Here is a 13,226-nt window from a genome sequence, read left to right on the forward strand (position 1 = left end):
GATATATTCTAATTCACTATTTATTTTTGTGGCAGCCTGGTAGAGCAACCATGGGCATTCAAAGATTCATATGCTATAACACCCAGGATCTTTACCCTCTTAGCAAATTTGAGCATATAATTGAATCAGAAAATAGAATCCCTCCAGCGTAGAAAGAAAACCATCTAGCCCATTGAGTCTGACCGAGTATCATACCCAGGCCACCACTCCACCCTATCCCAAGGCTAATCCATCCAACCTACACATCCTGAGACACCACGGGGCAGTTTAGCATGGCAAATCGACCCAACCTTCACATCTTTGGGCTGTGGGAGGAAACCAGAGCACCCGCAGGAAACCCTCAGAGGCACAAGGAGAACATGTAAACTCCACACAGGCAGTGGCCAGAGGCCGGAATTGAACCCAGGTCCCTGGCCCTGTGAGGCAGCAGTGCTAACCACTGTGCCTCCCTGCTTGGTACACAGTTCTTTGATGTTACCTCCTATTGATGTGTATTAGACTATATTTGCCTGTTTTAAAGATGCCTACGAGGTAAGGATTTATTTCCCCATGCAAATCAATGGGCACATTGCCAATTCACTAATCACAAACTCCAAGCCCTTTCACATTTTATTGTAATCAAGGAGGGAGCTGTGCTAAAGCTGAAAGCTTGCTCATTATCTTTTCAGGGGGCACACTAGATTATATGGATGTGCTGTCAATCACAGGGAGGTTAATGGCATAGTGATATTGTCACTGGAGTAGTAATCCAGGGGAAATGCTCTGGGGACCTGGGTTTGAGTCTTTCCAATCCAAATGAAATTTGAATTCAATAAAAGAAACCTGGAATTAAATGACTAGAGTTGATCATGAAGCCACTGTTGATTGTCTGGTTCACTAGTGCCCTTTAAGGAAGGAAATCTGCTGTCCTTACCAGGTTTGGCCTATATGTGGTTAAATCTTAAATAGCTGAGCACGCAACTCAGTTTGTGGACAGTAAATGCTGGCCTATCCAGCCACTGCATGCAGGTCACATCCCATGAATGGATAAAACGAAAAAATGTCCTTTTTCTGCATTGCTCCATGCACTGGGCAGCTTTGCAGGAGAGATTTGTGACCACTGTCATCTCAGCAACCTTTCCTGCAGCCCTGTACTGTCCTATTGTGGTGGCACAGTGGTTAGCACTGCCGCCTCACAGTGCCAGGGGCCTGCGTTCGATTCCCTCCTCTTAGGTGCGTACCAATTGTTTTTGTTCCAGCTGAGTGGTTTGCTGGGCTACAGAGGGAATTCGTCAACCATATGTTCTGGATTTAGAGTCAATTAAGGAGCTGAGTCCCTGCCCAAAAGCAAGTTAATGAACCAGTTGTGATTTTCTACAAATCCGTAGCTATAATTGTTATTCTGACTGGTGTTAGCTCACCAGGTTTATATAAAAAAAAATTCCTGGTGGCACAGAGGTTAGCACTGTTGCCTCACAGCTCCAGGGACCTGGGTTTGATTCCAAGCTTGGGTCATTGCCAGTGCAAAGTCTGCATGTTCTCCCCGTGTCAGCGTGGGTTTCCTCCGGGTGCTCCGGTTTCCTCTCACAGTCTATAAGATGTGCTGGTTAGGTGCATTGTCCATGCTAAATTCTCCCTCATTTAGGGACACCAGAGCGTGGCGGCTAGGGGATTTTCACAGTAACTTCATTGCAGTGTTAATGTAAGCCTAACTTTTGATACTAATAAATAAAACTTAAAAACTTAGCACAAGCGCAACAGAAACCACAAAACCTCACAGTTAGGAGTTGTTGCCTGGTTGGATGTGCCATCCTCTTGCCCCTGGTCTAAGATTCCCCCGCACATGTATTTCTTCCCTGGGCAGCATCTTCCTAAAAGTTGTCCAGCACAGTCTCCAGTTACGAGCGACACGGTGGCACAATGGTTAGCACTGCTGCCTCACAGCGCCAGGGACCCAGGTTCAATTCCGGCCTCGGGTCACTGGCTGTGTTGAGTTTGCACATTCTCTTGCTCCGGTTTCCTCCCACAGTCCAAAGATTAGGTGGATTGTGGTTAGGTGGATTGGCCATGCTAAATTGACCTTAGCGTCAGGGGGAATGGCAGGGTAAATATGTGGGGATCGGGCCTGGGATTGTGGTCGGTGCAGACTCGATGGGCCGAATGGCCTCCTTCTGCACTGTAGAGGTTCTGTGATGCCAAGAGGTTCAGCTTTGCTGCTTTTACAAAAACAAGGGCTGACAAACGCCCTGTCCGTCGAATGGATTTGCATGTTCTGGTCTTTTCGTCGCTGTTTACCTTTTAATTTGCATGCTGAACGTGACACTTTCCACCTGCTCCAAGCTGTGAACCATGAAATGGAGCCTTGCAGATAACTAAAGAGCAACAAAAGAGATGGAGTGATTTTAGTGTCACTGCAGCTGTTTGAGGAAAGCCGCCAGCTGTTTAACGTATAAACAAAGTCAAGCGGCAATTAATAATCAATACTCAGCAAAGCAAATAATCCAGACCTTGATTAATATGTTTAAAACTCAAATCACCCTTTCAATGTGACCTTGATGGTTTTACTAGATGACTTGTCATAACAACCCAAAGCTCTAGCTCAGGTCGGGCTGGTTAACCATAAAGATACTCAGTCTCCAAGGGACCTGCGGGGTTAACATCTAAGATTTTAAATACAAATAAAGGAACATTACGCTAAATCATCATCTATGAAGCATTCACCAACAAGAATTAATTAAACTTTAGAGGTTGTGCTTTAAAAGTTTCCTTGAATCATAGAATTTCTACAGAAGACCATTCAGCCCATCGAGTCTGCACTGACTCTCCGGCAGAGTATCTTACCCAGGCCCTATCCCCATGCACTTACCCTGCTAATCTCCCCACAGGGACACTAATGGGCAGTTTGTCAATGGCCAATCTACCTGGCCAGCAGACTGTGGGAAGAAACCGGAGCACCCGGAGGAAACCCACGCAGACATGAGGAGAATGTGCAAGCTCCACATGGACAGTGACTCGAGGCCAGAATCGAACCCGGGTCCCTGGCGCTGTGAAGCAGCAGTGCTAACCCATTTTATGTCAAACTGCAGCAAAAAGGGAGTGGGATCCACCAGTTGGATAACTCTGAGATGGAATAGACAACTTCATGAATCAAACAATTTGGGAAGCTTTGGTTTCCAAGGTTGGGCTCTACTGAGATAGTTTCTTACAGCCTGGGTAAAAACTAGATTAGTTCAGTACAATCCTTTATTGTTCAGCAGAAGCAAAGAGCAATTAGAATTTTATTTAGCTGATCCTTGAATGTGGCCCTTACTACCACTTATTACCCAAGCATAGTTGCCCTTGAGAAGGTGATGGTGGCCAGCCTTCTTAAACTATTACAGTACGGTTGGTATCTAATGAGGCCTCCTGGGAAAAAAAAATATATGTGGAAAATGACACTCAGCAATGATGCACATCGATGCAACTTAGAAGGATGAGAGGGGATCTCATTGAAACTTACAGGACACTGAAAGGCCTGGATAGTGTGGGCATGGAGAGAATGTTTCCATTAGTAGGAGGGACTGGAATGCAAAGGCACAGCCTCCGAGTAAGGGGACGACCCTTTTGAACTGAGACCAGGAGGAATTTCCTCAGCCAGAGGGCGGTGAATCTGTGGAATTCATTGCCACAGGAGGTTGTGGAGGCCAGGGCATAGAGTGTATTTAAGACAGAGAGTGACAGGTTCTTGATTGGTAAGGGGATCAAAGGTTATGGCGAAAAGGCAGGAGAATGGGGTTGAGAAACTTATCAGCCATGATTGAATGGCGGGGCAGACTCGATGGGCTGGATGGTCTAATTCTGCTCCTATATCTTCTGGTCTTATCTCTGCCCCACCCCCAGCCCCAGGCAGTGTCTTGTCTGTCAGAAATGGCCACTTGGGAGGGGGAAGGGGGCAGGGGGAAAATCAGTACCATGGAACCAGGCCACAGCAACAGTAAGAGAAAAGAAATGGGGGAATATTGGGGTAAATTAATCATCTATATACCGTGGTACATCTAGTATTATGCATCTTCCTCTAGATAGACCCATCACCTACTGTAGTGCTGCAGTAAGTTGGAATCCGTAAAGAGAATCGCGGTTAGATATTGTGTCGCTCTTACCTGTGCTCCACGTTTCATGGGGTTACCAAGGTCACAGATCACTATTTGAGTGCCATTCTCCATTTTGGGGTTACAGCTCAGTTTCATGAGTTTCTTAAAGACAGAAATACACAAACTAGAAGTCTATAAAATCAGCTGGCACATTGCAAGAAGTTTCTTGACGAAATTCTAAAGGCCATTCATTGTTGAGATTGTACAAACCAAACATTTCAAGTTGCTGGGATCGTTCTTTGCAAATTGATATCAATTTCAGCTTCACTGCCCAGTGTTAACCCACGCGCCAGGGTAATTGGCTTGGTGCAATAATGAGCTTCCCCTGGCTGCAGGTATCAGGAATCCCTCCCAGCCACTGCCCGATAATCTCACCAACATTCAAGTCTCAGTGACCAACCTTTACAAACTGTATGTGCAAGAATGCTTTTCACCCTTCTAAATATGCCAACCCATGTGGCAATATGTGGAAGGGAAGGTCACAGACACTGTTTGGTGGTTCAGCTATCTTCCACATGTGAACCCTCACAATGAGCTTTCATCATTCAACTGTGGAGGGCATCACAAGCAGGCTGAATTTCCTTCTCACCCAATCACCCCAAACACACATTTCTAGCAGGAACCAATGGATAGCAGGAACACAAAGGAACCAATGAACCAAATGGATCCAATTTCCTCCCACAGTCCAAAGATGTGCTGGTTAGGTGGATTAGCCATGTTAAATTGCCCTTTAATGTTAGGGGGTCTAGCTAGGGCAAATAGACGAGGTTATGGGGATAGGACCCGAGTGGCATTGAGTGCAGACTCAATGGGCCGAATGGCCTCCTTCTGCACTGTAGGATTCTATATTCAATGATGGATAGTGTTTGGCAGCAGGAAATGTGACTGATTTCTCCCCCTTCCTCTCTGGCCTAAGGATGGTGAGGTTAACAGTAACAGCACCCCACTGCTCCCTGGCTGAGAACAGTGATGCATTAATCAAACATATGACCTTGAATGGTTCTGTCACAAAGTGGGGGAACCCTGGGCCTGATGTTCCACAGTTACAACTGAGAATGTTGCATGTAAAGAGGTCACTGTAACTGATACAATATTATACACACAAAACGTCTGACTATTTCGCAGGTGGATTCAAATGAACTCAATAGCAATGAGCAGAGTAAATATGTGGGGGTTTTGGGGATTGGGCATGGGTGGAATTGTTGTTGGTATAGGCTCGATGGACCAAATGGCCTCTCTCTGCACTGCAGAGATCCTATGAGTGGAATTTAACTGGCACTTCCACCCGAATTTCGCATGATCCCACCCGAGGCTAACGGAGAATGCCGTTCTCCGAGCCTTGCCTGCCCCCAGGATTGGCTGGCATGTTGGTAGAATTCCAGCCTCTGATTCCAAATTGTGCACAACTAGAGTCAAGTAATGTGTAGGGATAAGGAGCTATGGGTTAAACAAACAAGCAGTTAAGGACTTATGTGGAGAATTGATGAAGGATGCTGAAGTCAACAGGTCCTGAGGCCAGGCCATCTGGACATTACACACAGAATATCATTTGATGAGATTATACCATCATGTCCCATTGTCTCCAGCAGAGATGGCAATTAGTTTCTGGATGCTTTAGAAGTATCTTTGTCTGGAAACAGGGTAGGGTTCCATTGTCTCTCAGGGGATTCTCCACCCCTATCTCCCTCAGCAACTCAGCCAGTGATTGACTTCATATCCTCAGCCATCTTTGGCTTGTGTGTCAATTTAAAGAAAAGCCTTGCTCGTCTTATTTAATGTTCAAGATTTCTGGACATAATTTGGTGCTTTCTCCTCATTTATTTTGACAGGCCTTGAACAAAATAACATAACCCAAGGCACAGAATCTGAATCAGAGAAAAAAATGTGGGCGCAGTGCCCAAAGAAAGTGCCATCAGAACCTTGGTCAAAGAGATAGATTTTTAAGGAGGGTCAGAAATGAGGAGAGGGAGGATAGAAGGTATTCTTCCTGATTGTATCCCAGTGTGGAATGGCTCCTGGTCTGCCCAAGACAGCAAGAAACTACAAAGAGTTGTAAATGAAGCCCAGTCCATCACTCAAACCAGCATCCCATCCACTGATACTGTCCACACTTCCCGCTGCATCGAATAAGCAGCCAGCATAATCAGGACTTCACATACCCAGAGTCCACCCTTCCACCTTCTCCCATCGGGAAAAAGATACAGAAGTCTGAGGACACGTACCAACTGACTCAAGAACAGGTGCTTCCCTGGTGCCATCAGACTTCTGAATGGACCTACCTCACATTAAGTTGATCTTTCCCTATACCCGTGCTATAACTGTAACACTACATTCTACACTCTCTCCTTCCCTTCTCCATGAACGGTATGCTTTATCTGTATAGTGCATACGAAGCAATGCTTTTCACTGTATCTCAATACATGTGTGACAATAATAAATCAAATCAAATCAAATCAAAGAGAGTTTCAGGATGGAGTCCGGGACAAATCACAGAAACAAATAGGGAATTACTGATGAACAAAACATATTAAAATATGTTAAAAAGCTAGGAGGAAATAATTAGCCCCTAATTCATTTCAGGATAAAACTATTAGCATCTTACTCTTAAAGGAACAGGCCAAGATAGCACAAAGTGACCATAATAGTCACTTTGCATCAGCTTAAAGAGAAGACAATGTATAACTGTAACTCCTTTCTTCTTTCAGCTAACGTGTTTATCTGTACAGATAATAAAATTAGGTAATCTCCCTTTAAGCTGATGCAATCTTCAAAGTAGCTTGGGCAATGCCAGTGGGGGATATGCCAGTGAAGAGCCTAGTGTGACACTTGTTCGCCATCCCATTAGATCCATGGCAGAAGTGTTGAATGCAGTTCAGATCAGTAAAAGGTCAGTGAATGGAGCCCTGTGCAATATACACGGAATACAAAGACGCTGTTCGTACCTTATCGTCACGCTCAACAGTTATGAAGTGTATCCCTGGAGGAATTGGGATGTGAAGATCTGTCTCATAAGCGTTGTCTCCATGATTGGCTGCATTGATAATAATAGTGAGTGGATTTCCATCACCAGCCATCAGAAACTTTGTATCTCTGTGGAACGATTGAGAAAAACTTGCTTCATCATAGAATCCATAGAATCCCTACAGTGCAGAAGGAGGCCATTCGGCCCAAGAAGGCTGCGCCGACAACAATCCCACCCATGCCCTATCCCCGTAACCTCACATATTTATCCCGTTAATCCCTCTAACATACACGTCCCGGGACACTAACGGGTAATTTAGCATGGTCAATCAACCTAACCTGTATGTCTTTGGACTGTGTGAGGAAACCAGAGCATCTGGAGGAAACCCACGCAGACATGGGGAGAATGTGTAAACTCCGCACAGACAGTGACCCGACATTGGAATTCAACCTGGGTCCCTTGCTCTGTGAGGCAGCAGTGCTAACCACTGTAGCATCGTGCTGCCCCTCAATGGTATTCAGAGTTATTCATTCCTCAGAAACATAGAGATCTCAAGTGAGGTGAGGTGAGGCCTTCTCTGACAGGTATCGTTATTTTTTCTCTGTCTTTCTTACTTTTGTTCCTGGGGGTTTTTTCTGAAGCCTGACGCTTTGGTCAAGTGCCTGGGCCAAAGATCTATTGGACCCTGTGATCTGGATCCTGTCCATTCATACCTCTTTTCCAACAAGAGTCACTGGGTAGCGGTTCAGGAATAGTGGCGCCTGGTCTATGTCTCAGCTCCTCAAGCCAGGCATTGATCCACTCATTGGCAGTGTCGTCAGAGCCACCCCAGGTTGTGATTGGCATCAGCCAACATGATGCCATTTGGAATTGCTTTGTCCTGTGCAGGGCCGCACCACATGGTGCTTGTAGCGGTTGTGAAGCTTTAGCTGTGACGCTGAAGAGGAATCCTGGTATTACTGACAAGCAGGAAGGGTAATATAGGTCAAGTCACCAGGGGCTCTCTGAGTGCCTGAATCCAGGGTACCAGGAGATGCCAAAGTTCAGGTCACTGAACTCAGGGTGGTATGGTGGCACAGCGGACCCGGGTTCAATTCCTGGCTTGTGTCACTGTCTGTGTGGAGTTTGCATGTTCTTCTTGTGTCTGTGTGGGTTTCCTCCCACATTCCAAAGATGTTTGGGTTAGGCGGATTAGCCATGCTACATTGCCCTTTAATGTTCCAAGATGTGTAGTTTAGATGGATTAGCCATGGGAAATGTGTGGAACATGGGGATAGGGCAGAGGGGAGAGCCTGGATGAGATGTTCTGTCAGAGAGCTGGTGCAGACTCAATGGGCCAGCCAAATGGCCTCTTCTGCACTGCAGTGAATCTATCATTCTATAGCTGCAGAACGGACTGTGACTCTGGAACTCGCACGCATGGAAGGATGTAAAACTTAAAGGGACGCTGGTTCAGTGAAAAATTACTTAGGAAACTTTTTCTGGAACCAGAATCGCTATTTTCATCATAGTGTAACCAGAGCAACATCCACTTATACAGCACTTTTACCATAACGTGCTTCAGAGGAGTGAATTAAACTCCAGCCACCCCCCCAGGACGTATTAGGATTGGAGACAGGGGTAGGTATCCAGGACTGAGGAATAAGTGGATGTAGGGAGGTGGAACTTGTTAGGGCAAGAAATCCAGAGTGTGGGGGTAACTCAGCTGAAGTTACAAAGAAAATCATTATAACCTGATAATGCGTCGCAACATGATTTAAATTAAAAGCACAGCATGTTAGTAAGCAGGCAGCTAACACATCTTCAGATACATTTGCCCCTTTTCAAATGAGAGATTACAGGAGACCATAAAGAAATTAGCAATGCGTTTGGCTCATTTTATAATTAAAAGCTTTCCACACGATTCTTATTCTGTTCGGTAAGACTCAAAGACATTCATAAAATTCATCATAAAGTTTGATGAAAGGGCTTGAGAGAAGCAATATATTTCTGGCCTGTAATTATTTATTCCTTTTCAGAGGGGATGCTTTTTGTAAGTTCTCGGGAAGGATTGCCATCACAGTGAAGCACTGACTGAGAACCAGAAGCACAAAACACACTTACGTTGTCGCATTCAGGACAAGATCTGGGATACAGACTCCATCATCTCCACAGTCCAGAAGAATACGAGTCTGCGATAGACAGAACATAATGCACCATCATTCTTAACACTGTTTTTTCCCCTTAATATTTGCTCTTTATCATTATGGTTGGGTGACAATTTGGGTGAAAGGCTAGACTGGGACAGTAAAAGACAGAGGCCAGATTTTCCAGCACCCATCCCCGGACGTGTCTTCCAGCAGCAGAGGTGGCTCGCTATTTGGCAGCTGCAGGATCTTCCAGTCCCACCGAGGTGTATGGCGTTTTGTATGGCAGGCCCACCCTGCCACCAGGTAACTTGCTGCTTTGGGGTGGGTGCGTTAATCTTTGGCGGGACTGGAAGATCCCACCATCAGGAAGGGCTGGAAAATCCCACCCGAATGTTTGATGACAATAGTGAATCAGTGAATACGGTCCATGGAAAGAACAGAAGTTAAAAAAAAACACTAAAGGTTCTTTATTCGAATCAATGAAGGATTTGTATCAGGATGGACAGACTTAACGGCACAAATAGAGATAAATAGATTAGATAGAATCACAAACACGGAGACACAGGCCAGGATTTTCCAGTCCCGCCATGGCAAGACCCATAGTGGTCCAGCCAAAAGTCCATCGGCTTTCAGTGGGACTGGACAATCTTGGTGGCAGGCAGGAACGGAAAATCATGGTGATAGGCGAGAATGGAAAATCATGCCTGTGGTTACAAGTTGACCAGGGCTGGGAAATAAACATTCTACGCTGCACATCGTTCGAAAATGACAGGCAGAGTAGGGAAGGAGAGGGGGCAGTCCTGCTAGCAAATGGATGACTTAAGGGCAGTAGTGAGAAAGGATCTTGGATCAGGAAATAGAATGGGTATGGGTGGAGATTAGGAAGGACAAGGATTAGAAAATGCTGGTGGGAGTAATTTATAGGCACCCTAACTGTAGCTATACAGCTGGATAAAGCATAAAGAGAGAAGTCATTGGAGCTTCTTACAAAGACATTGTGATAATCATGGGGGCATTTAATATACATATAAACTGGACAAATCGAATGGGCAATGGTAGATCAGAAGAGGAATTGGTAGAATGTTTTAGTGACAGCTTCTAGAACAATGCATTCAGCCCATCAAGTCTGCACTGACCCTCTGCCAGAGTGTTTTAACCGTATAGCATACAAAAAGGCCATTCGAACTAACTACTCAGTGCTAATGTTTCTTATTCATTCATTTGTGAGACATGGGCATCGCTGGCTGGCCAGCATTTATTGCCCATCCCTAATTGCCCTTGGATGGCAGTTGAAAGTCAACCACATTGCTGTGGCTCTGGAGTCACATGTAGGCCAGACCAGGTAAGGACGGCAGATTTCCTTCCCTAAAGAACATTAGTGAACCACATGGGTTTTTCCGACAATCAGCAATAGTTTCATGATCATTAGTAGATTCTTAATTCCAGATATTTTTTATTTAATTCATATTCCTCAATCTGCCGTGGTGGGATTCGAACCCAAGTCCCCAGCACATTAGCTGAGTTTCTGCATTAATAGTCTAGCGATAATACCACTAGGCCATTGCCTCCTCTGGTAGCAAGCCTAAGGATTGGGAGATCTTCAGGAAGCAGCCAAGAGTGAATAAGATGTTGATAAAAAGATAAAAATATGAGGGTAAGCTAATCAGGAAGATAAAAACAAACTTTTGTAAATATTTAGAAGAAATTTGTGGAGAACCACAAGGGCCAGGGGTCTCAACTATTTACAAACTGTACTAATGATCTAGGCAAAGAGGTTGGCAGTGATTTATCCAAGTTCTCTGATGGTACAAAGCTTGATGAGTATATTAACTGTGAGGGGTTAACAAAGAAGTAGCAAAGAGATGTGGGCAGATTAAGTGATGGACAACAAGGTGGCAACTGGAGTACAATGTGGAGAATTATGAACCGTAGAATTCCCCAACTGTGCGGAAAGAAAGCATCGAGTCTGCACCAACTCTCGAAGGAGCATCTTATCCAGGCCCGCGCCTGAAACTCCATGCATTTACCCTGGCCAATCCACCCCAACCTGCACATCTTTGGACCGTGCGAGGAAACTGAAACGCTGGAGGAAGCCCATGCAGACACGAGGAGAAAGTGCAGACTCCACACCGACAGTCACCCAAGGCAGAAATTGGACCTGGTTACTTGAGGCAGCTGTGCTCACCATTGTGCCAACGTGCCACCCTAATTTGGTTGTAAGAACAGAAAAGTAGAATATTTAAAAAAAAAACACTTTTAAGTGTTGATGTTCAGAGAGTCTTGGAAGCACCTATACAAGGAACACAGGAAGTTAACCTGCAGGTACAGCAAGGAAGGTTAATTTAGGCTTTCATTGCAAGGAAACTGGATTAAAAGAACAAGGAAGTCTTGCCGGAATTGCACAGAGTTTTGCTGGAATACTGTGCACAGTTTTGGTTTCCATACTGAAGGGCTGATATATCTGCATTGGAAATGGTAGAGTGAAGATTCACTAGATTGGACAATACTCTCATCCCAGGAACCAATGTTGAGAGGCTGTGTTAAATTGCAGTGATACTCCCTCGTGTTTAGAAGAATGCGAAGAATGGAACATGCGATATTTTGAAGGGATTTGACAAGGTTGACCCTGAGAGGTTGCCTCCCCTGGTTGGGGAACCCAATGATAGGGGCACACACCCCTTTTCACTAAGATCAAGCGTCAGATCGAGCCCAAAATTGTGTGCATTGTCAGCTTGGATCTTGTTTGTCTCCCTTGGGACCACGAATTGGATTCAATCAGAATTTGAATTTCTTTTTCGGAGGAAGCAAACAATGGATTTGGGTTTGCCCGGTCTACTCTGAGCATTGGCTTTGCAATGGAGTAAAAAAAGTTAAAAATTTATCCACGGAGCTACAAAGTACATCGCTTCAGGTTTTCTTCAGGAGATCACATGCACTCCTTCGGTGAGCTCCGCAATGGCCACTTTACCTGCGTTGTCACCTTGACTTGACTGTGAGGACTCAACACGGGTGCCAGGCTGCCTGTACTCGGCTGCCGTTCCTCAGATAGACTGCAGTTCAGAGACACCACGATTGGACTCAGTTTGTCTTTAAACTCTGTTTCATGCTGTGAGAGACAAGGAGAGGAAGGTTATTCCATTTGCTGCAGGAACTCCTGTTGTTACGGCAGCGCAGACTGGACACACTCCCATTCCCCAATCCCTTCCCACCCACCAACCCTCCCAACCTTGGAGGCCCCAATCTAGGGTTACTGACAATTCCACGTGATTCAGGAGATGAAAACTCTCCAACTGATGCATTTACACTGGGGTGGGGGGATCTAGGGGAGTGCAGCAGTGTTAGTATTCATACATTCAGATTGGCAATTGTTCTTGGAGGTTTCATCACCTGAGCTTTGAAACGTATTGGAACCCAAGGGGATTTGGCAGGATGGATGCTGACAGGATGTTTCCTCTTGTGGGAGAGACTGGAACGAGGGGAACACAGTTTAAAAATATAGGGTCTCCCATTAAGACAGAGATGAAGAGACACTTTTCTCTCAGAGGCCTTTGGATCGCTGTTCCCCAGAAAGCGGAGGAGGCAGGGCCGTTGAACATTTTTAAGGCAGAGGGAGATAGATTCTTGGCTCGTAAGGGAGTCAGGAGGAATCAGCCATGATCTTACTGAATGGTGGGGCAGGATTGAGGGGCTGAATGGCCTACCCCTGTCTCCAACTGTCTCACCTAGTCGAACAACCAGCTCCAACATGTTTTATAACTAATAAGCAGAAGTGTACAAAGACAAATATTTTTGCTTGTATCTTCTGGGTTGCTTGTAACAGTGCCCACGAGATTGGTTTCCTGGGGGCTTCAGGGCAATGCTGTAGGGTTGGCAATCTGCAACGTACTTCGGATGCCTGCGATGCAGAACCAATCTCCTGATCTGCAAACTCCAGTGTGTTTGTGCGGTGATCGTCTGGGACTATGGAGACTTTACCTTGAAATTTTATAAGGTGATATATTAATGGGCTGGATTTTCCAACCTCGC

General features: G+C 45.4%; 1 protein-coding gene across 1 annotated transcript in view; it reads right to left on the bottom strand.

Annotated features, from left to right (window-relative positions):
• Window positions 1-13,226, bottom strand: part of LOC145359245 (integrin alpha-8-like) — a 119,664-nt gene that overhangs the window by 23,374 nt on the left and 83,064 nt on the right. Inside the window, exons 18-22 of the mRNA XM_080213744.1 lie at window positions 12,169-12,306; window positions 9,175-9,242; window positions 7,052-7,199; window positions 4,119-4,211; window positions 2,275-2,351 (exon numbers count right to left, since the gene is read on the bottom strand). Coding sequence (XP_080069870.1) covers window positions 2,275-2,351; window positions 4,119-4,211; window positions 7,052-7,199; window positions 9,175-9,242; window positions 12,169-12,306 — 524 coding nt within the window. The remainder of the gene's footprint in view (window positions 1-2,274; window positions 2,352-4,118; window positions 4,212-7,051; window positions 7,200-9,174; window positions 9,243-12,168; window positions 12,307-13,226) is intronic.

Source organism: Carcharhinus amblyrhynchos, chromosome 27 (assembly GCF_965287045.1).
Source record: "Carcharhinus amblyrhynchos chromosome 27, sCarAmb.v2.hapA, whole genome shotgun sequence".
Classification (NCBI taxonomy): Eukaryota; Metazoa; Chordata; class Chondrichthyes; order Carcharhiniformes; family Carcharhinidae; genus Carcharhinus; species Carcharhinus amblyrhynchos.